We start from the raw sequence: 23,268 nt of genomic DNA, 5'->3' as shown, positions 1-23,268 counted from the left end.
GCCACATTGGTCTACTACAAATAAAACTCGCTTGGACCTGTACTTCTTAATCACAGATTACGTGAGTTAATGTTAAATACAAAGAGTTCCGTTGTTACAACCTACCCCACTAGTGAGGTGAATTGTAACACAGGCTGGGGATAGATGTAACAGTGTGAAGTAATTTGCTGAAATAAGACCCACACTTCCAATTTATGCAAAAACTGTATTGAAGAACAAAAAATAATCAGTTTTGAATAAATTGAATCATTTAAAGTGACAAAAACATTATATTGTATTCCTTTTAAATTTAGCACAAAAACAATTGCTGTGTGTGTTTATGTGAGTGTGTGTGTGTGCACTGTGTTCCTGTCACATAAGGATTCAGTCACTAGCTGTGTTGCCATCTACCTATTTTTATGTGAATTTTGGAATGCTGGATGGAAATGTCAAGATGCGCAGAAATTCTAAAAAATGTGCACAAAAAACATATGTGCTCATTTGAGACGGCTAGTGTTTCTGTAGAATACAAAGTTATGTGCATAAACTATGACGGAAGCACATTTTACATAAATCCCTTGATGTGCAATAAAAACCTCACATGACTTTGCCTCAATAGAGGATGTGATTGGATAACTGGACTCATTATAATCATTAAGAGTTGATTGTAACATTTTTAATGAACTGTTAAAACTATCCCCACCCCAAGCCGCCATAACATAGCTAACTGTTTTAGCATGTGGGTTTTAAGTTAGCATGAATGCAAAGTATCAAATTAAACTAGAGAAACAGCTACTTTAGGTTAAGTAAGTCAAAAGATTGTATCTACAACACAATGATTGCTAGGCAAAAAATACTCTTATTGAAAAATATTGGTTTCTTTCCTGAAAATCCAGTTTTTTGGTCATAAAATCTACAATGTTGCTCACATTCACATGCCACTTCTTCTTTAACATTAGAAATGTGAATGGACTGTATGATATTGATGACATGACCACAGCTCTTTTCTGACTTATCAAACTGACCGTTACACAACCGTACAGGAAATTATGGGGCCACAGCATCTCTAGCCTATGGCCCCAATGGTCTGTTGTATGTGATCTACCACAGAGGTTCTGTAGACGATGTTTTGAACGACTGGTGGTCCTGAAGTTCTTTTTTGTTCCTGTCAGTTTTGGGTTTTTCAGTTTTTCCAATCCACGTGGCTGTGTAAGTAAACTTTTGTTGAGCCTTTAGCAAAATGCTTACAAATTGCTTCAAATTTATCTATCATGTTTTAATATTAACACTGCACTGTGGTGGCGCAAAATGATTCACATACAGGAAGCGCATCAATAAAGACTTAACAGGCTGTAATACAATGTACATTTTTATTATATATAAATAACAAAATGTTATCAATGGGAGAGTGCAAAAAATTAAATAAAAATTTTAAACCATGAATTTTCATCACCCAAATACACTTTCAGAAATCTATAATAATGATTTATATTTTAGAGTTGTCGGGACGGATTTTGCGGGAAATGCGTACATAACACATTCGCATGTTTGTATCAAGTTATCTCCGTACACAAAGAAAAGTAGCTCTGGTTGTGGGTAGCAGCTTAAAGTTTGTTGCTACAAGGAATGAGAAAACTTGATCATGGATTGTTCACGTGTTTTATACACTTCTGGACACTTTTTTGTTTTATGGTTTAAAGAGATTGTCACGATATCTCAGGACTGTTAGTTATATCTTTTAAGTTGGAGGTGTGGTGCTTATTAAAAAAACAGTTGCTTGTTACAACAAAGTGTGTTAAAAAGAAAATGAAAATGGCAACTTAATGTACTATTACTGTCACAACACATTTAAATCTAATAAAAATCATATATTAAATTAAAAGTGCCTCTTAAATCCACCTATTTAAACTGTACAAAATATACGATATACAGATACTGAGCTCTCACTCAAACTGATGTTTCACCTACATTTTTGTGTTTCTGACTTTGTTTACACAGTTTTAGCCTTGTTCTCTTTTCAGTCTGTATGGTCAGCTGATCTAAATAAACCCTTTCCTTTCCACCCTGGTCCTTTGTTTGGAGGCGTTTGCACAGAGGAGGTGATTTCTGAGGATGTAGATGTGTTTTGATCTGGGGAAGTTTGGCGAACGAGGAGCTCTTTAAACACCGAGTGCATCATGTGATGCACATCCTGCAAGATAGTATTGACAAAAACACAATATAATAGCGGTAGGGCGGAGAACTCATTAGGATTATAAATGAGATTTAAATGTCCTGACCTTATCCACTTCTGTTGAGTATTCCTCTCCGCTTCCTCCGTCGGCAGCGGATCGTCTCATTTGAGGGCTGTGAAAGTTATAAATTTACTGATTTTGAATCTGTGATATTAAAATCTCTGTAAAAAGCAAGTAAACAGTCTAATTACACACTCTAATGTTTTCCGCAGAGCTCCTGGAGAATTTCCTGGCTGTGCATATTGTCGTTTGGGTATTTGTAACAAAACCTTTCCAGAAGTGACATTACTTGTCCCGACTCCCGCTTTGTCACTTGTGACCTTGAGCCTGGAAAAAGAATGCAGACAGAATTAAGTTTAGCTTGTTACCGAGTCATTGGTCATCATTATGCAGTAAGACTGAAGTTCACATAAAATTCACTTAGATGCTTTTTTCTTTCCTGTTTTATATGGACAGTGTACAAATCACACGCTAAACAGAACAAAATACAACAATTAGGTTCAAGAAGTAAAAATCACATTAATTTTCTCCACATTTCTCTATGATTTTTAACAATAAATTAAAAACCTTTAAAGACAGACCTACTATGAGCTACAAGGTTGTTAATCTATGGTATATACTTTTGTTTAAGTCAGTCTACATTATTTCAACTTCTTTTTTAAACAATTGTATTCAACAGCTGATTCCCTGGTGAAAAACTACATTATCCCTGATTCTGCAAAAAATCTCCACCAATCAGAAAATCGAAACAATCAAATTGTGCCAAATCAGTAAATCAAACTCCCTACACTCTCAAACTACTTAAATGTTTATCTACTGTATTTGCATATTTTGCAATAAACATAATATTTATTGTTCATATATACATAATCAATATATTTTAATTGGATTGTCATTCACAATGCTTCATGGGATTGTAGTTCTCCACATGGTTCTATAATTCATGTCTTTACATTCAGCAGTTCACACGAAACAATCTGAATGCTTTACCGTGTACTTTGCTCTGCTTTCTGCTCTTCTTCTGTCTGCTGTCTGCCACTGCTGGATTTCAAAGTTTCCTTCCCCTTCTGATCTTGGCCTCCATCCATGCTAACCAACATAGAGGGAGAGGATTGAGAAGTGGTAGCACACTCCAGACTGCGGTTGGTAGTAACTGATTGTGGCATTGACTCAATAGTGATAAATGTGCTATTCCTGAGTCACATTTTATTATTATTTTAAATCAAGAAGTCCTCTAAATGCCTTTAATTTGTATAATACCCAATACAATTATGAAAACTCCAAAAGACAACGACATAAATGGGTGTATAAATGCATTGATTATGGACAATCAAGCCAAAAAAGAAGTGAAATCAATAAGCAGTTTCGTCAACTGACCATTTGCAACGTCCCCTTGGTTACTGTTGTTCATTCAGACAAGCTTTACAGAATGTCCCATATGAATTTTAGTAAAATGTTCTCATATATTTATTGTATATTATCCTTATAAGAAGTGCACTGCAAAGCATTTTATCTGCCATTTTTCTTTGACGAATGTGGCAATCCAAGAGATGAAAACCTACCACGACACACTGATATATTTATTTGGGATGAGACCCTTTGTGCCATTCACTTCCCCTCTCCACCAATCAGAGGAGGCTTTGCTGTGTAGGATGAGACGGTCTCCTTGTTTAAAGGACAGCTCAGTTGAAGAACGACCTGTGTAGTCGAACAAGGCTACTCCCTGCAGCTCTGTACATCAAAACAGACCAAAAGGAATTAGTTAAGTTCTGCTAGTCCAAATATTGATAAGTAAACCATGTCAACTGTACCGTCTTTTGCTTCTTTCATTTGCGATTGCTCTGATTCTCCATCTCCTTCCTCTGCTACAGCCTCACTGCAGACATGAGAAATATCAAGTCATGTTAATTTTCATTTCAAACCAGCTTTACCAATAATCTTGTTTATGTTAGCACATATTCTTAGTGTATGTATGTACAGTACACTACAAAGACGGAGCTTAATTCTTACCAGTCGTCTTCTTCTAACGTCATGCACTTTTCATACACTGGCCCAGGCAATTCATTCTGGCTAGGGAAGATGCTCTCGTGTTGAATAATGATGCTCTTGACCAGTGAGTTGATGCGCTGAAGCTCTGCTGCATCGCCGTTGTTTGGCCCCCTCACCAGACTGGGACCAAAGCACACTGCCAGGTTATAGGGCTGCATCATATTCTCGTCACTGTACTGGGAGACACTTCAGACACACACGCAGACATTCAGATGTGGGTTTTTGTGATTGATAAAGGAAAAAACCCAATGACACCTTATAATACTTACTGGTGAAGGAATGCAAAAAGATATCTCATTACAATGATGAGCGAGGTAGGATATGAGGAGATGACGCACTTCAGCTGTGATACCTTTTTTGTCTCATCGTCTGTTTCTGTAAGGGAAGTTAAATACTCCATAAAATTAGTTAATTGCTGTTACGACTGGAAGATGACAAAAATAAACTTTTAGCAGATATGCATTTAAAATGGTCAGCCTTTTTCTTTGACCAAAATATTGACTTTTCCCCAATAAAATGCTCTCTAATATTAGAGTCAAATATCAACAGGCAATGGCAAAATCTGTCATATTTAGAAAAACAAAAGTAGTAGTACTTAAAATAAAAATAAGTATAAAATATAACTAGCAATATATACACATATACATACATACACACAATATATTTTGGCCATTTAAAAAAAAAAAAAAACAATATCTGAAAATACTTTTCTGTTTTTTCCAGTATGGAAAACAAAGAATGATTTATAATTATTGAAAAGTTCCTTTATGTAACTACCAATCAAAAGCTTTATGTCGGTAAGATTTTTTTTTCTTATGCTCACCAAGGCTGCATGCATTATAAATAGTGCTGTAAAACGATTAATCACGATTAATCGCATCCAAAATAAAAGTTTTTGTTTACATAATATGTGTGTGTGTTCTGTGTATATGTATTATGTATATATAAATACACACACATGCATGTATATATTTCAGAAAATGTTATGTTCATATATTAAATATATTTATTTATAATATAAATTATATGAATATAAACAGACACGTAAATATTTTCCAAATATATACTGTATGTTTTTGTATTTATATATACATAATAAATATACACAGAACACACACATATATTATGCAAACAAAAACTTTTATTTTATTAAAAACTTTTATTGGATAATCGCGATTAATCATTTGACAGCACTAATTATAAATATACAGTAAAAACTGAAATATGTGAAATATTTAAATTAAAATTTTTTATATAATTTAAAATATTTTCTTTCAAAAGCTGATCATTCAGAAATCATTCTAATATGCTGATTTGCTGCTCAAGAAACCTTTCTTATTATCAATGTTGAAAACAGATGTTCTGCTTAATATTTATATGGATTTTTTGTTCATTGATGAACAAAGTTCAAAAATACAGTTATTATTCGAAATAGAAATCTTTTGTAACATTATAAATGTCTTTACTGTCACGTTTGATCAATTTAATGCATCCTTGCCATATAAACATTCATTTGTTAAAAATAAGTAATGTATGCCATAACGCAATTTTGCTGGATTTTTAATCAAGCACTGCATAAATGTAAACTAAAGCCTACTGGCTAACTAAAAACCAGCCTTGCAACGTGTCCTGCCCAAACTTCCTGTTTAAAAAGAGAATCTTATCACAGGAAAGCTAACATACATACAGTCAACATACAAGCACATAATAGTGTGGTAAAATGCTCTTACGCCCACATTCCATCAGCTGCTCATAACTGTCCTCAGGAAACAGGGGTTTCTCTAGTCCTCTAAAATAAAGTTTCAGCACTCCAGCCACAGAGTCCATGTCATAACCCCCCTCAGCAAGTGGGTCATCGCCTACGAATTAATACACAAATCACAGCCTATTACTAATGCTCAGAGAAAGGGAGGAGAATATCATCACCCAATGCAAATACCTTTCTCAAACACATCCTTCAGCTGATTCACCACCATCTGAGATCCCGGCACTCTAAACAGTCCCTCATGATGTAAACCTTACCAGAGAAAAAACAGTGAGTAGATTAAAAAACAATGATTAAGGTGGAAAGAATGATAGAAAGAGGCATTATCTACTGACTTAGATTTACCATTGAGGTTGATGAACCGAATACAGTTCTCCACCACTGCTGGAATGAGCTGTCCCGATGCCTAATAGGGAGGAAACACAGAGTGAGTCAGTTGCATTGAACTGTTTTGAGTGAATCCAGAACACTTCCTGAATCAGAGACATTTACTTGGATGTATAATAGTAGATCCCCATTGAAAAGCTTCTGGCTGATCTGCCCAGGATAACTCTTTTTGTGACGCACAGATCTTTTGGAGCGTGTTCTAAATAAACAGAAGTGTTTAATTATAGTCAACACTGCTCTTGTTACCCCAATAAAATGTAGGAATATTGTCAAATGTTTTGACATAGAAAATATATATCTATTTTAAGCCTTAGTTTCCTTACCTGGAATGGTTACTGGCAACACTTTCAGCTGATAACAAAAAGAACCAGAAGAACAAAATTGAAGACATTTTTTTCATTACAACAATTTCTGTAAAAATAGGAGAAATTATTCCACCTTTCTGAATAGCAACCTTTAGCAGGTCATGTTTGGCCTCCAGTTTTGATATTAAAGAGCTGTTACATAGATGGTCCCTGACTTTCTGCAATATAAAGTCACATGAAATAGAAAATGTCGGACAAAAACAGCAATAGAGATACTACTACTACTAACAACTATATAAATATATAAACATTTAAAAAATATAATAGTTAACATATTATTGTTTAATTTTAATAATATATGTGACCTACAAAACCAGTCTTAAGTGTCAATTTTTCAAAATTGAGATTTATATATCATCTGCAAGCTGAATAAATATGCTTTCCGTTGATTTACATTTTGTTAGGATAGGACAATATTTGGCCGAGATACAGCTATTGGAAAATCTGGAATCTGAGGGTGCAAAAAAATAAAAAATATTGAGAAAATCGCCTTTAAAGTTGTCCAAATTAAGTTCTTAGCAATGCATATTACTAATCAAAAATTAATTTTTGATATATTTATGGTAATACATTTACAAAATATCTTCATGGAACATGATCTTTACTTAATATCTTAATGATTTTTAACATAAAAGAAAAACTGATAATTTTTACCCATACAATGTACTTTTGGCTATTGCTAAAAATATACCCCAGCGACTTAAGACTTGTATTGTGGTCCAGGGTCACATATATATATATATATTCTCAGTGGAGATCGAAATTAGAGAATCATTTATAAATACTTGATTTTTTTTCTGAAATATTGTTAATCTTCATAGCTCAAAATTTGAAGGAATATTAGCTGCAGGTATACCACTGTTCCACTAACATGTGAAAAACACAGTGATAAAAATTAGAGAACATTAACCACTGTAAAGAAGATAACAACTAAAAGTTACAACTCTCACTTTCAAAATTAGGAGGAAGTGTTGAAGCCTTTGCTTTGAATGACTTAAGGCTAGTTCACACTACAGGATTTTAAGCCAGATTTGCAAATTAACAAGCTCGCCGACAGGTCGGGCTGTAATCGGGGGAAAATCTGCGGGTGATCGGCGCTCCGCGATCTTTATGTGTGAACTACACAACGATGCATCAAAGACGCTCGCTGACGCCAAACAAATATCTAGCATGCCAAATATCTGGACCAGTCGGCCGACTCGACATCACGTGGTGTCAGGTGTGGTGACGAGCTACAGCCAATGAAAGAGCAAGGCATGGGTTGAGGTCACCTGAAGAAAAAGAGCAGCAACTTATATTTTTGCACATAAGCATCTTTCACTCTCTTTCACAGGCTTTTGTCTGCTATATTTTTTATTAACCGCCAATAGTTACTGTTGCCATGACCGACAAACACTCAAACTGCACTCCTGTTCTCACGCGGTGAAAAACACATGGCAGAGCAGAGAGGAAACTGACCACACACCGACAGAGAAGACAGAGCAGGTTACTGCTGATATGAATCAAATTCTCAGGACCCTCAGCTTTTAAATTGAGTCATTTTTAAAGAAATTCAAACAATAAATACCTTTTTGTGGCTCTTCAATGTGTCGTGACAGATCACATTGCCTCGTCAAACAAGTGAACCGATCGTCTTTTCATATTTACTTAATGCACGAAATTAACATGAATAAACATCAGAAAGTGTTTAATTTCAACCGCGGAACACATCATTTTAAATCCACCGAAGTTAATCTGCTCTTCTGTCTGATTTGTGGTTAAGGCTAGAAGGGATACAGCTGCGGCTACTGGGCATGCGCATTTACATATTTTCCGAGAACACAATATAACGTGAAACCTATGAAAATGGTTTTAAAAAGCACATAGCGCCATAATTTCATCACTTTGCGAGTGTCGCAGTGACCGTGTTTTTGCAGTAAAGGACCTGTCATAGTTTAATGAGTGGAAGATGACGTGAAGCTCGCGGTTAACCTGCATTGAAAACAGATATGAGGGTGCATGTGCATACAGCTCCCGATCGGGCGAAGTTCACGGGATTTTGTCCACAGAATGATAGGAGCACACTTTTTAACATATTATTTTATTATTTAACACTCAGCATTTAAATTTAGTGCTGCAAGCTATGCATACAGTGCATGACCAGATTTTCTGGTAAGCAAAACAAGCAATACCTCAGTTTATTGCCGTTACCATGGCAGCCAACAACAGCACAACTTAACCCTCCTCACATATTTATATTTAGTTATATTGAAAAAGTTTCAATTCAGTCGATCTTTTTCACCCCGTTTTAACATGTATTTCTATGAAGACGGCCAGCTGTCGGGCAAGATGACGGATAGCAGCGGTTCTGATTGGTCAGATCACCTCTCAATCAAGCTCTTTGCGAACGGTCAATTCTCGCGTGTTTTCATGACAAAACGTGGTTTAGGGACTGAATCGAGTTGTTGGGTGACAGAGTTGTTGTCAGCTGGTGTAGTGTGTAACCCCTGGTTGCAGATAATTTACATAAGAGTCATGTAGTCTGAACGGCACAGCGATCTGCCGACGAGTAAAGTCGTGTAACGTTAGTGTGAACTTGGCTTAAAGATCGCGGAGCACCGATCACCTGCAGATTTTCCCCCGATTACAGCCCGACCTGTCGGCGAGCTCGTTAACTTGCAATTCGGGCTTAAACCAGGCTTAAAATCCTGTAGTGTGAACTAGCCTTGACTGTAGTGGGTTTCTTAACCATAATTTTGTCACCAAGGATTTTCCAGAGATTTTGAGTCAGGTTTAGATTAGGACTCTGGGTCGGCCATTTCATTATTTCAGTGTTCTTAGCATCAAGGAACTGTGTTACACGTTTTGCAGTGTGACAGGAGTATTGTCTTTCATGAAAATTGCAGGCTGATTGGGCAATGCTTGCAGTAAAGGAACTGCATGCTGCTGCAGGAGACTCTGATAAAAATTTGTATTCACTCTGCAATGTCGCTGTAAGAGGTCCAACGCCTGCTGCAGAAAATATCCCCCAAACCATGACACTTCCTCCTCCACCTTTCACTTCTTTATGCACTTGGGGTTCAGTCTTTCCCCAGTTTGACGCTGAACAAAATGTTTCCCATCAGACCTAAATAAATTAAACTTGCTCTCATCACTAAAGTGAACCTTGGACCAGTTCCCCTCTCTCTACACAACATGCTCCTCAGCAAAGGTGAGATTAGCCTTTTGATTCTTTCTGCTGATGAGAGGCTTGATCACTGCAGAATGCACTTTCCGACTTCTCTTAAACATGCCGAGACAAATCCATAACAGCACTGTACTGGTAAGCAATTCCAGCTGCAGTGCTGAACCAATTCCCCATTGAGATTCTCAGTATTGTGCTGTCTTTTCATTCATTTGTCTTACGTAGACAACCAACCTTTTTAGGGGACTTTAATGAATTAGTGTCATTGTAAAGTTCATTGAACACGGAGTCCGAAATTTTTGCATGCATTTTTCTATTTTTTTCGCATTCCTCATCCTTTTCTATCCAAATGCATGCTACGGATGCGAAAGCGCAGAAAATCTAACCTGATTCTAATTTTTTTAACGTGCGAAAATTTCGGACTCCATGTGCAATGACCTTAAGCCTGCAATATTGAAGAAATCACAGATTTGGAATGACCAACTTCTCTTGCAATGGCTGATAAGGTCATCCCTTTAGCCTTCGTCTGGACAACCTCCTGTCATAGGTTTTCAGTCACCTTAAAGCTGCCCGCCATTTTACAATTGGAGGAATGCTGTCAGTTAAATAGGGTTTGTCATATAGTTAAGGAAAACGAGAGGTGCCAGATTAACACCAATAACTTGTAGGTAGGTATCTGTAAGTGTTCTCTAATTTTGATCAGAGTTCTTTTTCAAATATCTCATTTAAGTTTTTCGTACTGTGCTTCAGAATACAATTAATTTATGAAATATGCTTTAAAAACTACCCTTCTACCTGTGTTAGGAAAACTTCAAACAAGACTAAGCAGTGACCTTGAAATTTAGGAAATTGTAGATTCTTTAGTTTTGATCTCCACTGTATATATCTATTTCTATATCTATATATATTATCAATGTTGAAAAGCATTTTGTAAAATATTTTGGTTGGAAACCATGATGCATTTTTTCCAGATTCTCTGATGAATAGAAAGTTTTAAACAACAGTATGTAAAATTACATTTAATATCTTAAATATTTAATAATAATAATAATTTATTAAAAAATATATGTATATATGTATGATTACCGAGAAGTACAAAGTCTCAGTGTCCGGAAGGCTGGCTCTACGTTTCAGCTGATAGGTCTTACTGACTGATATATCACTGTTCCCCTCTGGTGATGATGAGCAACTAGGAAAGTCTGGGGTAGATCCAAAGGTGTCCTCTACAATACCATCCAACATGGAAGACTGAGCTGACTGAAGTAATTTGCCAGACTGCAATAAATTGTATGCATATTCATGTTTAGATAAACAGACTCATTCGATTTATAATGAGTACACAAAGATACAGCATTCATTCATCCAAATATCCCTACATCTATCCTATTTTTTAGTAGTAGTGCCGCATGTGGTGCTTTGGGGTTTGTGTACCTCCTCAACATCCGTGGTGACTGAACACAGCCTGGACTGCAGCTGCTGGAAGCGAGTCACCAGCTCACCCATCATCTCACTCTTTGCCGACACCTCAACCACCTGGAAAAGGATACATACATAAGCAACCACACATTTCTCCACTTATACAGACACATTTTATCAAGAAGCACCTGGTCGCCTTCGTAGGGTTGGTACTGAAAGCGGAGGGGCTGGCAAAAGGCAGAGATGTTGGTCTGCATGAGAGTGTCTCTGTCCTGGTTCTGGTTTAGTTCTGACACAGTTGTGTCCAGCTGCTGCATCCCAGTACTCAAGTTCTGCTGGGCCCATTGGCGGCTGGCCAGGTAAAAATGAAACACCTTGGATATGGACTGGTGGTAACCCAGATCATAGCACTGAGAGAACATGCAATGAGAGGTTGAGTTAAACCTGCTCAGTACTGAAACCTGATTATATACACTGAATGTAATGAACTCACATCTATGAGAGTGGAGAGATCTTGAAGGTAGTATTTGTTCATGCATGCATTTGCCGCAGCCAAGTTAAGGAGGTAGTCATTGCGTGCTTTTGTGCACTTTAGCTGAATCTCCTGAACTTTACTTTGCCTCTGTGCACACATAAAGTGGTGACATGTAACCTCAGATGTTACTGGAACAATCACTTATCCAGACACGTTCAGTGAGTTACATGTCAAATCACACATGGTGACCACAATAACCAACTGCTATGATCTATAGTCTGCCAATCATATGCAGTGAACACTTGCCCCACATCACTCTGCACAGTGGAGGATGCAGCTCATGTTCATGCAGGCAAAACACTGTAATAGTGTCTCTTGATTCCTTTGATTTTGCCATCAGTCAATTTTTTTTGTGGCATAATGTTGATTAACACAATTTTGACACATTCCTAAAGTTCTTTAAAAACAACATCAACAAAATAATAAAATAATAACATAGGCATAACTATAACGAGGGACCGAATTCATAATTTGTGGCCACAATTTCTAGTTTCTTGCTTTATTCTATTTCACGGTTTCCACAAAAATATTGAGAAGAACAACTTTTCAACTCTCTTTTTTTTTGTACTAAAACTTAAATATATCTTAATTATAACCGTTTCATTCACACCTATTTCATATTTAGGTATTAAAAAGGTAGATATACTTTCTCTATTTGTCTTTCCATCTTTTTAGAAGCACTTTGCTTCTGCTTTTCCTCCAGTCTGACTGCCTCCTTTAGTTTGCTTTCTGCAGACAGGAACTCAGTGTAGTATTGGTAATATGTCTTCAAGGTCTGGTTTTCAACAAAAATAGGAATGAGGTTTGCAGTGACATTTTACCATCCATTAAATGCAAGTAAACATTGTTTCTGAAGGAAAAAATGTGGCTCAATGAGAGGAATGAGGGGTTAAGCTCACCGTATGAAGTTCTGCGGTGACCTTCAGAAGTCCATCCTGTAACTGGGTGCAAATGTCTCTGCTCTGAAAAATATAAACAATGAAAAAAAACAGAAAGATAAATTATATTACAATGTACTTGTATTACAATGTCAGGCGAGTGGCAGGTGACTATGTCAAAGGTGTTTCTGTGCACTGTTTGCAAAGTCTCAGTGCAAAGGAAGCCACATGTTTATACGTGGGCATGTTTGCTCTTGCAAATGTGGAAGGATATGAAAATGTGTTTGTGAGCGAGATAGTGTGTATGTGTGATGGTGGGTGTGTACCCGTTTGGCCAGGCGTTGGGCATGTTCAACACAGTGTGAAAGCTGTTGAGGCAGAGTGTTGCTGTAGCTGTCACTCAAGAAACTGTGATCTCTGCTCTCCTGACGTGTTTGCATCAACAACACCTGCCAGCAGTTAACTACTGACTGATGGCTGGGCTCCTTCCTGAGGGGCATAGAAACAGAGAACTGAGTTAGATAGTTCCTGGTAAGCAACAGATACGCCGCTATATATACACAGCTGGCTTTGCCTAAAACTAAATATATACACTACTGTTTAAAATTTGAGGTCAGGAAGATTTTTTTTTTTTTTAAAGAAATTAATTGTTTTATTGAGAAAGGATGCATTAAACTGATCAAAGTGACGGAAAAAAATCATGGTAACACTTTATTTCGGGGTCTCTTAACTAGTTGCTTAATAGCATGCATAATACTAGAATATTAGCCATTTATTAGTAGTAATTAAGCACATATTAATGCCTTATTCTACATGACCTTATTCTACAGCCCTAATCCTACCCAATACCTAAACTTAACAACTACCTTACTAACTATTAATAAGCAGAAAATTAGGAATTTATTGAGGGAAAAGTCGTAGTTAATAGTAAATAAGTGTTCCCTATTCTAAAGTGTTACCAAAATCATTTATAACGTTACAAAAGGTTTGTAATTCAAATAAATGCTTGAGTAATGGCTGGTAATGGCTGGAAGTAATCACTGGAATAAAGTGCATTTTAAAATAAATTTAAGCAGAAAAAAAGTTACTTTAAATTGTAATAATAATGCACAATATCACTCATTTTACTTTATTATTAAACTAACAAAAGCAGCCTTGGTGAACATATAAGACTTCTGCCAAAAACATTTAGTAACGCTTTACAATAATTTGTTAATATTGGCTAATGCATTAACTAACAATAAGCAATACAATTGTTACAGTATTTTTAAATTTTTGTTAATGTTAGTTAATAAAAATGTAACCATTTATTCTTAGTTCAAGTACATTAAATAATATTAACAGATACTATTTTTGATTTGAGAATGTATTACTAGATGTTGAAATTAACATTAACACACAACTAAATTAACAAATGCTTTAAAAGTATTTTTCATTATTAATGTTAACTAATGTAAGCTAAGTTAACAAATTGAACATTATTGTAAAGTGTTACCAAACTTTCTAACCAAAAATTTTGATAGGTAGTATATATAGAATTATAAATATATAATATGTTATTGTGCCGTTTTTGCTATGTTTGGGGTATCTTTCTTTCAAATAAATTGCTCTTTAAGGGTGGCATAAGTGACTACTTTTTTACTGTATATACAGATTCATCACAGGCTAAGAACAGTTTTTCATGCATTAATGGTGATTTTCTTTTCTTTTCATATCCTCACTTCCTGGTTCTGGAGGAGAACCTGTCACACAGTTTGTCCAGTGAGCGGGTGTACTCCCCCTCAATCTCTCCTCGTCTGCGCAAATAATCGATCAGATCTTGGAACACCTGAGTCTTCTGCTCCACCTGACCGTCAAAAATTCTCAACTGCTCTGCCAGCTGCAAACGCACCTCTAGTGGAGAGAAAGAGAGAGAGAGCAATTCAATTTCTACAGTTCCTTTCTGTTAATCGGTTTCATTTGACAGGTGTCAAATAACAGTTAACTGGAACATGTTGACTTCACAAAGTTTAACAGGATGGATAGATAGATAGATAGATAATTTCAACATTTACAAAATGTATCTGTTAACATTATTTAATGTACCTGAGCTAACATGAGCTAATTATGAACAGTTCTATTTTTATTAACTAACGAAATTGTATAAATTGGTTATCAGTGATTTTGGAAGCACATACAAAACTTGCAACAGAAACTGATCAGCAAATTTAATCTTGTTGGAAAGGAAATAGTTTGGGTTTCCATTGCTCAGAAATCTTAAAGGGTATGTTGGGACGTCCATTACCTTTAATCTGTGTATCATAGTCCGCTGTACCCACTCTGTCCCTCCTCAGTTTGACATGGGACGACATTGTAGCTCCTGCTAGGTGAATGAACAGAAGCCATGTAGAAGTTTAAAGAATAAACTTGAAAAAGATTTTCATTAGCACTTCATGCTTTTAATGTTATATTTTGACCCATTTTGACCAATCTTGACCACAGAAAGTTTTTGGACCAATTTAGACCACAGAAATGAGGAACATACATTGACTTTTAATGCAGACTTCAGATTCATATTATCATTTCATCCATTTTAGCGGCAAGATCAATTAAGGTCAAACTCATACTCAGATTTCTTTGGCTTTAAGTTTATTTGGACTATAACAATAACTCAACCTGATTTGTACACCTACAGTACCACAAGTTCTGAGGCAATCAATCATTGTGTTCAATAATTCATTTGCTGTCTAGAAGACTTTAAACACTCATCATTTAACATCATATAAAATGTCTTGTATAATATATTCAGATTCAAAAGAAAGACAAATTGAGAATAACCACACACACACACACACACACACACACACACCCACACACACACATAATCCAAGACAATTTCTATAATCAAGACACTGCACTTATTCATGTGATTCATGTCACAGCAGTCGTTCTACAGTGACCTACAGTACAGTGGATGTAAAGTGCACTATTCAATTGTAGTGAACAAATTGCACATCTAGGGACTCAAAAAAAAAAAAGGGGAAGGTAGCAGACTTCCTGTGTTAAGAGCAAATCAGATGCAGCAGCACACTCTCACCATGAGTCATGACACCCCCTCAGACTCTCTCCTTCTATCATTCTTCACAGAAACTTCCCCATTTACATCTCATGAAAGTAACTAAACGTTCACCGAAATAACTGATTTCAGCTCTCCAAATGTTAACAGACATATTCAGGAATTAAACATGCATGTTTCCCACAAAGCACATTTTACTCAGTTTTCTTGCCATAAGATTTATCTCTATCTACTCCTGCTGGCTTAGGATAAAACTGGTGAAGTTACTTTAGCCAAATGTGTGAATTCTTTTTATTTTGGATTATGAATTAATATTTTTGTATTAGTCAATAGTAATGTATGAAATCTTACCAAATAACATGCAAACTACAAAATAAATTACACAACAAAACAACAAAATCATGCTATTTTTGTATTTGTAAGTAAACCCACAACACTTACTTTAGTAATTCCTGCAGATGTTCACATTGACATTCTCAGTATATCCTCTTAAACAGCTTCCACACTCCCTTAGTATCGCCTGTCCAAACCAAAGCCCTGAGAAACCGTCTTTCTCTCGCACACAAGCACTGTGAGATACAGAGAAAGACAAGACCGTTCTCCTCCTTCCTCACTCGGTCACTGTGTGCTGACAGTAAGTGTACTGAATGCTGAGTAAAACCTCACATTACTGGCCCCTCCTCCCTCACCGTGCTTTCTCACTTTCACAAACACTATCTTTTCAATTTGAATTCAAGCAGCCATTTATCTGACATGCTTTATTTGGGGTTATATCCCTCAGTAACGGCTATTTATGTCTGCCTGTTTAGACATCTAAAAGGACTGATGTCATTCTCAAAGTAAGTGGCAGTTTCCATTGAAGATCTTCCCACACGGTCAACAATAAGGCCGGAACAAACAGGTATTGAAAAACGTTTTGATTCTGATGCATCTAAATTGATAACTGCTTTGACCCCAAGATAAGCATTATGACCTTTCAGTTTTCCTTTAATGGAAGGAGAAGCGGCTTGCATCACAGGTCATTTTTGTTCACTTGTGCAGCTGCACTGTTCCTATTTATTAAATCCATCCAAAGTTATGAAGCACAAAAGAAGGAAATAAAAACAGATATGTTCTGTTTTTGCAACAGATGGCACCTACTTAGTACCAAATAAGTGAAGTAAAGTGAAGTGAAGTGAAGTGAAGTGAAGTGACATACGGCCAAGTATGGTGACCCATACTCGGAATTCGTGCTCTGTATTTAACCTATCCAACGTGCGCACACACACCGTGAACACACAAGTTACTAACAGTTGAAATTCACTTTATTATTAAACATGTTAAGTGAGACCTAGCTTTGCTTTCATATTCTCACACAGTTCTTTTGCTCTTATATGCGTTTTATTGGTGTTAGTGTGTGAGGACCTATTCATTTCCTTCCTCTCCTGAGTCTAATCTGTTTCCCATGATAAATCTAAATCTAAGTCTGTTTGTAACTGTATTAGTCTCATTAATGGAACTATAAGGTTCGTTCTAGATTTTTATTTATCTGAAATGTATTTTTTATTCAGTAGAAAAGATACACAGTATGCAACTGGATATTTCTTAAGAACATTGTGTGACACTTAACCACCGTCAAATACCACAACTGAACCACAACTGCATTAAAAGTCTATTGTCCTCCTACTGCTGTGCACTATAGAACATTAAAAAAAATCCATCTGCACTTTTACAATTAACAAGTTACATGTTTTTAGTGGTTTATATTTGTGAAGTTTACCTTCTGCTTGCAAATGTAGAATTCTAAAAACAGAATCATGTCAAAAATAAAAATTCCAGTCAAATGTTCTGTTCGCGTGGTTAAGTTTATGATATAAAAAATTACAGATATGTTTTTTTATCACATTATATCAAGTACATGGTAGTGTTCCCACTGCAGCAAAAAAAAAAAGAAGTCTTCAAGTAATCATGACTGTGAAGACTGAAAGTAGAGAAGTTTTCGGAGGAAGTTGAAAGATCCAGGCATTTGTTTATACAGGCCTTTGGCAGATATCTGGGAGACTGCATCATTTACCTAAAGAAAATAAATATTTCATATATATAATTTATTTTAATGCAAAAAATATATATATATGTATGTATAAATATATTTATTTGTGCTTGAAAATCAAACCAAAACATTTTGATATATTACATAGGCACAAATGATTTTAACTGTCTATTTTTGCTTAAATATCTAACTAATCTATGTAATTAATCTAACTTAAAATAGGTTTAGCTTTATGTATTTTCTTGACACAGGACACAAACCTAAGGCTGTGTTTACACTGCAGGGATTTATGCACAGATCCGACAATATCTAATCTGCATTTTATGTCTAGCACCAGTGAAAATATAGCACTTCAACAGGAAGAGTTTGTATGTGATGCAGTTTGAGGAGCAGACTATCGTTTTTGCTCGGCGTCAAATCTTTTTAACAAATGATCTATAAGCTTGCAAAATATATAAAATAGCAGAATATCTACTGCTTGATATGGTACATACCATAATACTGCTGTACCCCAACTGGTAGCATTATTATTGCAGAATTTGGTTTGGTGTGGTTTTTCCATTTTTGAAGACATATTTATTGTATCTATCAGTTGTTTTAAGAAGCTTTAGAGGAAAAAGATGTACCATCATTAGCATGGTCACCAGATCATCCGTGGCAGCATTCTCCTCAAGCACACGATCAAGATTCTCCACATACCAGGATCCGGCCTGCGTGTCCCTCCAGGAGACATAGCCTGCAAATGCATTAGCACGTGTCATTTTCTTGTGTTTGCTAGTCAAATAAATTAATCAACCAAAAAACTACTTAAGGCACAGCATGTAATTCTGTAATGACCAAAACACAGACCTGGAAAGGTTGAGTAGGACACCAGGATATCGCTGGGTGTGGGCAAAGTGGCCCGAGCATCAAGTTCATCAGACGTGCTGAGAGAGTCACTGCTGGAGGAGATGGGAATAGCGTCCATCTGGTCATCTATCCCACCCATAGAGGGCTCCATCTCATCTGGAGAAACCTCAAAACCTGTGTCCTTCTCACCTACAGGTGAGATGAAAAAAAGTTAGCATAATCAGAAAAACTACAGCACACTAGCAAATGTTATATTTAAAAACCTCTGATTATTTTTAGGTGTGGTCACATTAGCAAAATTTTGGAAAAGGTCCATTATCAATCATAAATAATGCAGCGATTTATGAAGCACAGCTTACACAGAAATCTCCTACAAACCAAGCAGCTTTCTGTTAGTCAACGCTGCAAATTCAACTTGAACCAGTTGCGAAATCTGCATGGCGAAAATTCTTCATGGTGAGCTGTAATTCTAATGAAAAATCATGATCCTTAGCTTAAGCCAGACAGTGATTCAACTTTTATGAATCAGTAAAATATTGTTATCCAGGATGCTGTGAGCATGAAGACTGTAGTGTACACTGTGTGTTTTTAAAAGCTTAGCTTAAAGGCCCCAGTAAAATTGAAGCAAAAATGAAGAATGAACTGGTGAGATATCCTTTCTAAATACCTAACAACTAAATAAGGCCAAAATGAAGTTCGCTCATGCAAATATCCGCACCTCTGATCAAACTGCTGTTTTCTCACCACTGTCATTTAGTTGTGTTTTTTTGTTACTGAGAGGAAAGCATGCATTTATATATTCATCAAAACCTCATTTTCAGCATTCAAACTTGTTTTTCCCTCTAAATGAAGAACAAAAAAACTTCTCTGTAAGTATATGCCTTAAATGTGTGATATGAATATATAGTGCTCATAAACGGCTGTTGGGATAGTATTCTCAAATGAAACGCATAGATGTGAAACAATATTTCTTAACAATCAGATTGAAATGACTGGATTTTGAACATGAAAATTCAACCACAGCTACAGTAAATGTAACCACATCTTTCGGCTACAAGACTTGTGAAAGATTTCTGAGATGCCCACCTCCTCCACAGGCCTGGATGAAGAACAGTTTGGGCTTTCCCTGCAGAGAAGGACAGTTCTGGCCATTGAGGTAGTTTGTGATTAACTGAACTGGGACAGCTGGTCCGTCAACACCATGAACTGCTCCGGGAAAACGATTGTGGTTTGCCTAAACAGAGAAATGTTGAGCACCAAAGCAGAATGAGAAAATTACACTAATGTTTTTGTTACAAAAAAGGAGGAAGCAAATACAATTTATTTGCAGGTTGTACTTCTTTGCTGAAAACTAATAGTCTTCATAAATGTGAAAACAAATATAACATATCCTCTTTTTTTTTTTTTGAAGAAGAAATGTGACTGGTTTTACCTCAGTACCATGTGAAAGGATGATCACCACACAGCAGTCATACGCATAATGATCCCTCTTTGCTAAAGATGCCATCTCATGTTTTATGCGCTAGAGAGGGGGAGAAATTGTTTTTTATTCCGTTTTAAAATGCATTAAAGACAGACAGACTTTTATCTTACTGCTTTGTTTACAGTGTGAAGAAGAGGAAGCACTGTGCTTACTTTATACTTCAAGTTCCTTTTTGCAATAACCTCAAAGTTGAGAGCTTTAAATCTTTTCTCCATCTTGTCGCAGTCAAGGTTGGACCCCTTTCTATCTTTTAGATCACAGTCTGGGTCAAAATCCACATTGTTTATAATCAGGCAGATCCCACATGGACTGGCATCCATCTTATAGCACTACACAAAAAATATTAAGTGGGTGGTTAGGTACAATTAAGATTTTTTTTTTTTGCTGTTGTTTTAAAAATAAGTCTCTTATGCTCTGCTCTCCACAGTGGTATTTATTTGATAAAACATACATAAAAATACAGTAAAAACTCCTTTTATTACAATTCAAAATAAATACAGTTTTGTCATGAAACTTTAGATGGCATAGGCTGATAAGTCCTATCTCAATTTGATATGATCACATCATTATTCACATGGCGCAGCAGATTGGTTTTTGTTGCATCAGCAGCCAATGAGCTCGCTGCTCAACATTCAAATACTCGGCCAGTGTTTGCTGTAGCAGTTTGCTGTAACCCTCCACCTTCTGCTACGGGTCATTTCATGCATATTATATGTTCAGCAACAGGAAGTCTTACATGCTCACAGCAGCACGTCTGTGGATGTACTGACAGTAGCAAGTATCAGTACTTGCTCTGCCTCATCAGCAGTAGCATAGCAGATCGATTCCACCAAGTTCAAATACATTAACATTGCTATAATTATTACTATGAGAGTCGTCCAGAGAGTTGTCATGACAGAACTGTTATCTACTTTACTATATTTTGAAATGTAATTACTTCCTGGGATGGCAAAGCTGAATTTTTAGCATACATATGAAATCTCACTGACCCCAAACATTTGAACAGTAGTGTTATATGCTTAAAAATGCACATTTGCACATATTTGCATTATTTTATTTTCATATATGATGAATACCTATTAAAAATAGTATTACAATATAATAGTATTGGTGCTAAAGAAACATTTCTAATTATCAATGTGGAAAACAGTTGTGCTGCTTAATATTTTATTTTAATTTTTGGAAACCATACACTTCTAAATTTTGAGAATCTTTTCTGCACACAAAAGTAAGAACACTTGTACACAATTATCAGTGAATAATTAAGAATGAATGACTTAAAACATTCAGGATTGCTTGCTGAGAATGATCACGTTTACCTGTATACTGTCTCTTCTCGGTCTGGTTGGTCTCACCACTTGAGTTCGAGAAGCTGTGTAAATGCATAAATCCAAAGGTTAGTCGTGCTTTCAAACCAAATTGCCCTTTACTTTTTAATTGATAGTATTTAACAGATGAGAACTAACATACATTAGTGAGAATTAAAACAGGACTGACTCACGTGGGTTAAGAGGATTGGGCACAGGTTCTAACAGTGATGGAGTAAAATCAGGTCTGTCAGGTTTTTCTGTATATTTTGGATTTTCTGCATTGAATCATAAGATCAAATAAGATACCTCTATGCATCTTTTAATATACTTTAGGGAAAAATCATATAGCAGAATGCCAGTTACAGGCAAGTAAGGCTCAAGAGGATCATGGGTAGGCGATTATGTTTTATGTTCTACTGTATTATGGGAACATCCCAAGTAAATATATCCAAGTAAATCTTGTGTTTTTAATGGAAGTAACACTTACGGACTGGCAGAGGGATCAGCGAAGGCTGTAAGGGGACAGAAGGAGGCAGACGAGCACCATCACCACACCGAAGGCGCTCTGCGAGGTCATGTTGGCCCGTTTCTCGCAGACACTCCAGGAAGGCTGGGAAAGCCTGACTCCCTCTTGCCTCCAAGTCTCTCACCAGTTGCCTGGCTTGGTCACGTCTTGTTGTCTCGCTCTGTTAGGAGAACAACAATGTTTCACATTTGCAGGTTTGCAATAAGGGAACCACTCACACATGAATGGTCATATCGTCTTACCTTCAGAATTGTTAACTAAACAATGCACATTATTAACAAGTGAACTGTGAACATCCTGTATGGAGCATGACAGTTAAGCTGATTGTTTGAAACTGACAGTCTGAGTTTTCTTTCACTTTCAGTGCATCATGTTACCATACAATTATAGCGAATAGAGACTTTGACATTAATTATGCTTAGAATTTTTCATTTGTGTTTCACAAAATGTAATAAAGTCATACTGGTTTGATAAGGGTGAGTGAATAAATAACAAATTGTACTGTTCCTTTGTGAACTTTCACAATGACCACATGTGAACTTTCATAATCCCGTTCCCAGTTTCCCATTTATGTAAACAAAGACACGAGTATTACCTGTATTTTTTCGATCATGTCCTGGGTGAAGACTCCCTTTGACAAAAGTCCATCGCAGATGTCAGCAGGATTTAATGCCGTGACTAGATTACGCCTGTTCCGCTGAAGTATCTGTCTATGTTTGGGGTCCATCCTAGCAATAATTCGGTATTAAACGTGTTTGTGACTATGAGACGTTTTCAATATGACGAAATATTTGTTAATTGATTTGTGGAAGTAATATACAGTAAACGCGTAAAAAACAATAAAGCTTGAACTGAGCTGAATTGACTTTTAATCAACACAAACCGGAGCTCTGCTGCTCGGCGCCTTTATTCTCTTCCTTGTTTACATCTGCTGGCGATGACGTCACGCTCTCTGGGCTTGGCAGGTGTTTACCAAAGTACACAGTGAAACTGAAACATTTTAAATTGAACATGTTACTCATGTGATTTCTGTCCAAATGAAAAACTAAATTTCATTCGAAGATAAATAAACGTAGTTTTTAACTGTACGGAAGTGAAATATAAAAAAGCAGATAATATTAGTGATAAAGTCCCATAAACGAAATAAATGTTATTATTAAACAATAATAATATTACACTAATATAAAATAGTAACCTTCTTTATTATTCTCGTATCACATTTTCTTATATTGTTCGCATAATTAC

At 36.1% G+C, this 23,268-nt stretch overlaps 2 protein-coding genes across 4 annotated transcripts; both read right to left on the bottom strand.

The window, feature by feature from the left end:
* Nucleotides 1-1,331: 1,331 nt before the first annotated feature.
* Nucleotides 1,332-16,453, bottom strand: arhgap4a (Rho GTPase activating protein 4a). Of its 2 annotated transcripts, none has more exons than XM_079402368.1 (24): nt 16,268-16,453; nt 15,056-15,133; nt 14,493-14,664; nt 13,098-13,260; nt 12,793-12,855; nt 12,540-12,668; nt 11,852-11,980; nt 11,547-11,768; nt 11,374-11,475; nt 11,029-11,217; nt 6,853-6,937; nt 6,738-6,765; nt 6,520-6,613; nt 6,373-6,433; nt 6,202-6,279; nt 5,993-6,121; nt 4,532-4,637; nt 4,224-4,448; nt 4,025-4,089; nt 3,776-3,944; nt 3,204-3,302; nt 2,409-2,540; nt 2,259-2,325; nt 1,332-2,170 (listed from the first exon to the last, which is right to left on the bottom strand). In XM_079402368.1, exons 2-24 carry the CDS (start codon nt 15,120-15,122, stop codon nt 1,997-1,999), a joined length of 2,748 nt encoding a protein of 915 aa, XP_079258494.1. In that variant the 5' UTR covers nt 15,123-15,133; nt 16,268-16,453; the 3' UTR covers nt 1,332-1,996. The 2 variants fall into 2 exon arrangements, with proteins under 2 accessions (XP_079258494.1, XP_079258495.1); XM_079402369.1 differs by having other exon boundaries at nt 15,056-15,130; nt 16,268-16,451.
* LOC306860597 (caspase-9-like) lies at nt 16,268-22,956 on the bottom strand. 2 transcript variants are annotated; one of them, XM_079402370.1, is made up of 10 exons: nt 22,619-22,956; nt 21,985-22,183; nt 21,689-21,772; nt 21,507-21,559; nt 20,340-20,516; nt 20,137-20,226; nt 19,791-19,938; nt 18,705-18,893; nt 18,482-18,591; nt 16,268-17,879 (listed from the first exon to the last, which is right to left on the bottom strand). In XM_079402370.1, exons 1-10 carry the CDS (start codon nt 22,748-22,750, stop codon nt 17,772-17,774), a joined length of 1,290 nt encoding a protein of 429 aa, XP_079258496.1. In that variant the 5' UTR covers nt 22,751-22,956; the 3' UTR covers nt 16,268-17,771. The 2 variants fall into 2 exon arrangements, with proteins under 2 accessions (XP_079258496.1, XP_079258497.1); XM_079402371.1 differs by lacking the exon at nt 21,689-21,772 and having other exon boundaries at nt 17,335-17,879.
* Nucleotides 22,957-23,268: the final 312 nt, after the last annotated feature.

This window comes from Barbus barbus (assembly GCF_936440315.1).
Source record: "Barbus barbus genome assembly, chromosome: 41".
Classification (NCBI taxonomy): domain Eukaryota; kingdom Metazoa; phylum Chordata; class Actinopteri; order Cypriniformes; family Cyprinidae; genus Barbus; species Barbus barbus.
The sequence above is the reverse complement of the archived record's forward strand: the minus strand, read 5'-3'. Positions and strand labels throughout refer to the sequence as shown.